Here is a 7,220-nt window from a genome sequence, read left to right on the forward strand (position 1 = left end):
TCAATTAAAAAATGACAAGAAACACCTAAAGCAAGGAAGGGGAGGAAAGCAAGACAGCCAGCTCGGCTGGGAGTCGAGAGATGATCCCCACTGTGTGGAAAGAGTGAGAGACTCCCTGTGGTCCACATTCCCACTGTGGACTCCTGCAATTCTAGCCATTGGGGAGCCCCTAGGACCTCATGGAAACTAACATAGGGATCTGTCTGGAAATGGCGCAACAGCACTACTCCACTGAGGAAAATTGCACTGGGTCCCATAATCCCCCTAAGTCTTAAGCAGCTACAATAAGGCACCATTTTGACAACCCAGCCCACAACAGACTGAGCACTGTCCTGGGACCCAGCAGCTGGTGCACAGGCAGAAGAAAGAAACAGGCTGCCACCACCAGGACTGAGGCACAAGCTGGGCATGTGTCCCCCACTGCTGACCCCCAGTAGCAGCAGCACAGCACAGCCACTGATGCCCCTCACCCAATCATTCCAGGGCCTGGGAACCACCCTGTCCCTGCTTACCACAGTAGGTGTCTGCACATATCATTGGGGGGCCTGATGACACGCCAGCCCAGCTTCACCAGGTGGACATTTTTGTTTCAACCATATAAAAACTATTTTAAAATATTTTCAAGAATATGTGTGTGAAAAGGGATGCTTTATAAAAGGTGAATATAACAGATTGGCTCAACTAGGTCAGTATGGGAAATAAATAGTTTTTCTATTAATTCACAAACAGGAAAAAAAACTGATTTTCCAGTTCCAAAATGATTTCTCAGTTTAAAATAAATCAATTCAAAGGTCAACAAAACTGTATGCTTGCGGGAAGCTAAATTATCAAGTCTGTCACTTCTAGGAAACTATAAAGTGTTAAAATTTCACCAATTCACCCAAATTTATTTTAATTATCATTAACATCAATATATAACCAACAATATCTACTCATGACAGCTAGTAAAATCCCAGCTTGCTTTTTTACAAAAATTGATAACCTGATCCTAAAATTCACACGGAAATGCAAAGGGCCCAGAATAGCCAAAACTGTCTTGAAAAAGAAGAATAAAGAGGTCTTCTCTATTTTAAAACTCACCAGAAAGCTTCAGTAATCAAAAGGCAATTTGGTACTGGTTTTAGAATAGACATAGAGATAAACGGAAAAGAATTGAGTCCAGATAAATCCTTACATTTATGGTCAACTGATTTTTGACAAAAGTGCCAAGGTAATTCAACGGGAAAAGAACAGCCTTTCAACAATTGGCACTCCTGCCGGGCGCGGTGGCTCACGCCTGTAATCCCTGCACTTTGGGAGGCCGAGGCGGGCGGATCACCAAGTCAGGAGATCCAGACCATCCTGGCTAACACGGTGAAACCCCGTCTCTACTTAAAATACAAAAAATTAGCCGGGCATGGTGGTGCATGCCTGTAGTTCCAGCTACTGCGGAGGCTGAGACAGGAGAATCGCATGAACCCGGGAGGCAGAGCTTGCAGTGAGCCGAGATGGCGCCACTGCACTCCAGCCTGGGCGACAGAGCGAGACTCCGTCTCAAAAAATAATAATAAAATAAATAATTAAATAAATAAAAATTTTAAAGAGATGATTTAAAGTATACGGAAGATACATGTAACTTACATGCAAATACTATACCATTTTATATAAGAGACTGGAGCTTCTGAAAATTGTGGTATCCACTAGGGGTTCTGGAACCAATCCCCCACATATCAAGGGGCGACTGTAATTACTTAACAAAAAAAAAATCTTGAAAGTATGTATTTGTCACCAGCCCATGGGGAACACTATTCTTGAATTAAGTAGCACTGAACACCTTTAAATACCTGATGGAAGCCTTAAACTCAGCAGCAATTTCCTGAAAACATGCCAACATATATTAATTATTCTGGGCCTAAAAGTCTGACAAATTACTTTAAAATACAGATGAAAACAAAAGAAAATGGTTTTAAACTGCAACAAGAAAAATGTACAAGTTGACCTGAAGTTTGAAACACTTGACTACATTGGTATACTGTTAATCAAAACTTATCCGCAAAACAGACTTGCAAAAGAAATTATAAACAGGGTAGTAAATTTCAAAGTAATTTATAACAGACTAAGGTCAAGCTACATTAGCAAAGTTGGGAGGTAGCACTTAAGAAAAAACTCTGGGCCAGGCACAGTGGCTCACACCTGTAATCCCAGCACTTTGGGAAGGCCAAGACAGGCAGATTACCTGAGGGCAGGAGTTCAAGACCAGCCCTGGCCAACATTGTGAAACCTCATTTCTACTAAAAATAACAAAAAAAGTAGCTGGGCATGGTGGTACGCGCCTGTAGATCCAGCTACTGGGGAGGCTGAGGCACAAGAACTGCTGGAATCCAAGCAGCGGAGGTTGCAGTGAGCTGAGATCGCACCACTGCACTCCAGCCTGGGTGACAGAGTGAGACTCCCTCTCAATTAAAAAGAAAAAACAAAAAAAGAAAGAAAAAACTCTGGAAAAGTTATATGGCTCTACCATGTACCATTTGGACACCTCTGGAGGAGAGGAACTTGTTCAATTTTAACAGTATAAACTTAATTGTTTAAGTAGCTAATATTTAGGCCAGGCACGGTGGCTTAAGCCTGTAATCCCAGCACTTCAGGAAGCTGAGCCGGTGGATCACCTAAGGTCAGGAGTTTGAGACCAGCCTGGCCAACATGATGAAACCCCGTTTCTATCAAAAATACAAAAATTAGTCAGGCCTCGTGGTACACGCGTGTGGTGCCAGCTACGTAGGAGGCTGAGGCAGGAGAATCACTTGAACTGAGGAGGCAGAGGTTGCAGGGAGGCAAGGTTGTGCCACTGCACTGCAGCCTGGGCAACAGACTGTGACTCTGTCTCAAAGAAAAAAAAAAAGACTATCAACTAGGAAATATTTAGGTACAGCAGTACTAACAACACTGAGATGGACTAATTTACATAATCCCAAGACTTTGGTTCCATTTTTTTTTTTTTTTTAGGGTGTTGCTCTGCATAATTGTAGCTCACTGTAGCCTCAAACTCCTGGGCTCAAGGGATCCTCGCACCTCAGCCTTCCAAGTAGCTGGGACTACAGTTATATGCCACCATGCCCAGCTAACTTATTATTTATTTATTTTTTTGTAGAGACAGGGTCTCACTATGGTGCCCAGGCTGGTCTCCAACTCTTGGCCTCAAGTGAACCTCCCAAAGTGCTGGGATTACAGGTATAAGCCACTGTGCGCAGCTGCTTCCAAAGATTTTCTTGAGTGGCCAAAACCCCAGATAATCCACAAAAGAGCATGAAAAGTATTTTAAGGGACAATGGAAGGGGAGAAACTACTACCTAATATTCTCAGCAACTTTCCCTGCCCTACCTGACAAGCGAATGATATTGAGAGGTAACTAACTGAACAGACTTTTCTCTCTCCTTCTATCCAGTCACCCACTATCCTGCAAATACACAGCAGCTTTGAAGGACTTAATCAATGACCTTAAAATCTATACCATGTCTACAGTTCCAGGAAGCATATAAGCAAACTACTGCTATAGAATTTGGATTTCCTTTAATGATAAAAATGCAAATGACTCACATTTGGTCATCCACTCCAACACAGCACATTCTAAAGAACAGGAGTTCCAATCCTCCTTGTGTGTCTTCACACACAAACACCTAATTATGGATTATATTACTACTACAGATTTCTGTTTCTCATTGAAGGCATATGAAGTTTTAAAAAAGAATAAAAAAATCAGAAAGGAAATGTTTCAAGTCTATTTTGAGGTAAAGCAATCAATTTACTATTTATTTTCTTCAGACTTACATATGAAAGCCCACACACATGCATACACACAAGATCCCCAAAATGCTGATAACTGTTGAAGCTGCACAATGGATACCTAAGTTCATTATACTATTCTATTTTTGCATACATTTGAACATTTCCATAACATGCAGTTTTTTTAAATATGTATGTGTGTGTCTATAGATGTTTATACGTAAACTCTCAATAAACTGACATAGAAATATCCAATTGTTCAAAGTTTTCATGCTCCAAAACTAAGTGAATTTTTTTTTTTTTTTTTGAGACGGTCTCTCACTCTGCCACCCAGGCTGGAGTGCAGTGGCACAATCTCGGCTCACAGCAACCTCCACCTCCTGGGTTCAAGCAAGCGTGTCCAGCTAGTTTTTTTGTATTTTTAGTAGAGATGGAGTTTCACCATGTTAGCCAGGCCAGTCTCGAACTCCTAACCTCAAGTGATGTGTCCACCTTGGCTTCCTGCAGCGCTGGGATTACAGGAGTTGCACGCCCAGCCAGAATTTCATCTAGCTACTTTTTATTCTACAAGTTGTACTGCAGGTGACCAGACCATTAGTGAAGGTCTAGTGAAAGAAATAATTAACTGCCCCAGAATAAAACAAGCCTAACCTTGAAAAGAGGCAAACGGAAAGGTGCTAAACAGTTATTACAATTACTGCACGTTTATATTTGGTCCTGTTATCCTCTAACACAGGTGGGTAGGTAGAAAAGGGGGAAGTATTTTAGGGCCAGATTTCCTTTTGATTTTTTAAGTTGATGAGCAAGAGAGACTGGAATAAAGAAATCTAAACAGTCTCCATTATAAATTATAACCAAGAGAGGCACAATGGCGCATGCCAGTAGTGCCAGCTACTTAGGAGACAGAGTGGGGAGAATCACCTGAACCCAGGAATTCAAGACTAGCCTAGGCAACATAGTGAGACCTCATCTCTAAATAAATAAATAAGTTAATGAATTAATTAAAGGTAGAATTGTATAATATATGAATTATACCTCATTTTAAAAACAATTTAAGCCATATACAGTGATGCATGCCTATAGTCACAGCTACTCAGAAGGCTGAGGCAGGAGAATAGCTTGAACCTAGGAGTTTGAGAACAACCTGGGCAACACACAGAGGCCTCATCCCCCTCCCACCCCCGCCCAAAAAAAGCATTCATAGCTCATCTTAGTGTAATCAGCAATTTCCAATGACTATGCTTTACTGCTAGACATGAATTTATAAAACACACAAAGATTATACTGTATCTGCTTCAATTCCTTTTTTCATATTGCCATTCAATTTTCACAAGATTACTTTAAATGTAATCCTAAATTCATCCCCAATTTAACTTTTGTTAGTCACATCTAAAAATAAAACTAGTCAAAATTAAAAATACTAACTTTGCAGCAAATTAATCTTGCATCAGTACTACAAACAAAAATTTTTAAACTTATTGTAGCAAAACATAACTTTGACTGAATCAAAGACATTAATTCTCAAGTCAAAAAAAGGTCACAAGAACTTACTTAAAGTGGTAAAGGGAAACGCAGACTTAGGCACATATGCCAAGAAAAAAAAAAAATAGAGATAACTCCTCCGCTAGAACCTCCCCTCAATACTTTCACAGCAACAATTATTTCCTTAGCACAAAAGTGATGTGTTCACTTCCACAAAACCTGGATCATCTAAGTTTGCACAATTCCCTTCAATCTAAAAAATAGATGAAATTGTTTCATTTAGGTTAGTAGAATTTTGTGGCCCTATACATGAAAAAAGTCACCATCAGTGTGAGTAAAGCACATGGCTCCAGCTTCAAGGTCTTGTTTCCCAACCCACTGAAAAGAGTATATGCTTATAAAATATTCATCGACTTACCAGGTTAAAGACAGTTTCTACAATGTCCCTATTGGATACTTCTCCAACTTCAACCAAACCGGTCAACACGGCAAATTTCATTCTGATGCCCCTGATGGGGAGCCCTGGTTTCAGAGACAATGCACCCCCTTCAGTAGGGGTTTCTTCTCTCCCTCCACCTCCCCCGTCATCACCTGTTGGTGGCGGGGAAGGGACACGATTGTCTTCGCTAGCCATTGCTAGCAAAAAGGACAACTCAGAGTCACCCTTGGACAGCAGTCGCTGCACTGGCAATGAGCACAACACACGCAATGCAAAACGAAAGGGTCTCTCTTCCAACTTGTGGAGAAACCCCAAAGCAGTTGATGTGGAAAGTCCTTGGCGTCGCCCTCCTCCTTTTGGAGAATATTTGTCCAATCTCTCTCCCCGAGGCTGACAACAACGCCAAACCCTATTGGAAGATTAAATATATGTTAAATAGGCTAGGTTTTGTTTTAGGGTTTTGAGGGGACAAGAGGGAAATAGTTATTGTCGGTCAAATAAGTTACTAAAGGCACCCCACTACTAGCCACCCGCTTCTCCCCGGCTCAAAGAGCTGGGTTCTGGGTGAAGGCAGGTCCAAGAGGCCCCGCACAGGCTCACTCCTCCCCCACTCTCGTGCAGGTTCTAGGCGCAGGGTAACCTCTCCTCACAGGTGCACCAGAAAGAGAAACTGTCGCGGAGAAAGGAGGGATCGGAGGAAAGAAGGGGGCCCACAAGCTATCACAGAGGTAGAAAGTTCCTCCTCACCCAGATACTCCGGACTCGTCCTCACCCCCCGCCCAGGAGCAGCGAGACGGAGGTGGCGGCGGAGATCCAGGGCAGGAAAAGGCGGGGGAAGGGGGCGGTGATTATTCTAAATGCTCGGCCCAGTGGGAGGAGTGAAGTACCTCTCTCAGGCACCTGAGATTCGACGGGAAGAGGCGGGGAGGTGTGTGTGGTGGCAGGAAGGGAGGGGAGCGGCCAGAGAAACCCGGCGGCGACCGCAGGGAGAGAAGGGAGGACAGAGAGGTCAGTGCACCTGGTCGCAGCCTCCAAGTTTCCCTAGTCCGCTCCCCGGGAGTCCGCGGCTGCACAGAACTCCATGGCTTCCTGGCCCGCCCCGCCCCTGCGCTCAGCCTTTGCAAAAGCAGCCGCTGCTGGCGCTACGGACGCCGCGGCTGAGGCTGCTGCGAGTGGTGAGGATGCTACTGCCACAGCTAGCCCCGCCACGGCTCGCGCGGCTTTCCTGTGCCCACTGAAGCTGCTCCCGGCCGCCATGACAGCGCCGAGGGCTGCCGGGCGCCGCGTGCGCGTGCGCGAGCGCGAGCGCGCGGGGCGGGAGGGCGCGAAGGCGGAGGCAGCCGCGCGGCGGGGGCGCGGTGAGGGCGAGCGGACGGCCTAGGGGGCCCAGAGCCAGCGGGAGCGCTGGGCTCGGGCTTCCGGCTGCACTAGGCGCGAGGGCGCGCACCCAGTGGGAGCGCTGCTCTAGTAGCACACCGTGTGTTCGCGGCCCGGCTAGGAGAGACCCTTCCGTTCGAGGGCCTATACGTCCCCCCCTCCC

At 44.9% G+C, this 7,220-nt stretch overlaps 1 protein-coding gene across 8 annotated transcripts in view; it reads right to left on the reverse strand.

Moving 5' to 3' along the window:
• Positions 1–6,953, reverse strand: part of LRBA (LPS responsive beige-like anchor protein) — a 768,738-nt gene extending 761,785 nt beyond the window's left edge. For 6 of the 8 annotated variants that reach the window (XR_012435154.1, XR_010586615.2, XM_005556058.5 and 3 more), the window contains exons 1-2: positions 6,428–6,953; positions 5,660–6,089 (exon numbers count right to left, since the gene is read on the reverse strand). Coding sequence is in view for 6 of the 8 variants with exons in the window: in XM_005556058.5 (XP_005556115.2) it covers positions 5,660–5,875 (216 nt within the window). In the remaining 2 variants the exon portion in view is untranslated. The remainder of the gene's footprint in view (positions 1–5,659; positions 6,090–6,427) is intronic. The other 2 variants (XM_015450901.3, XM_015450902.3) reach the window with 2 other exon arrangements.
• Between the last annotated feature and the right edge of the window lie 267 nt (positions 6,954–7,220).

The sequence above is a fragment of the Macaca fascicularis genome, chromosome 5 (genome assembly GCF_037993035.2).
Source record: "Macaca fascicularis isolate 582-1 chromosome 5, T2T-MFA8v1.1".
In the NCBI taxonomy this organism is placed as follows: Eukaryota; Metazoa; Chordata; class Mammalia; order Primates; family Cercopithecidae; genus Macaca; species Macaca fascicularis.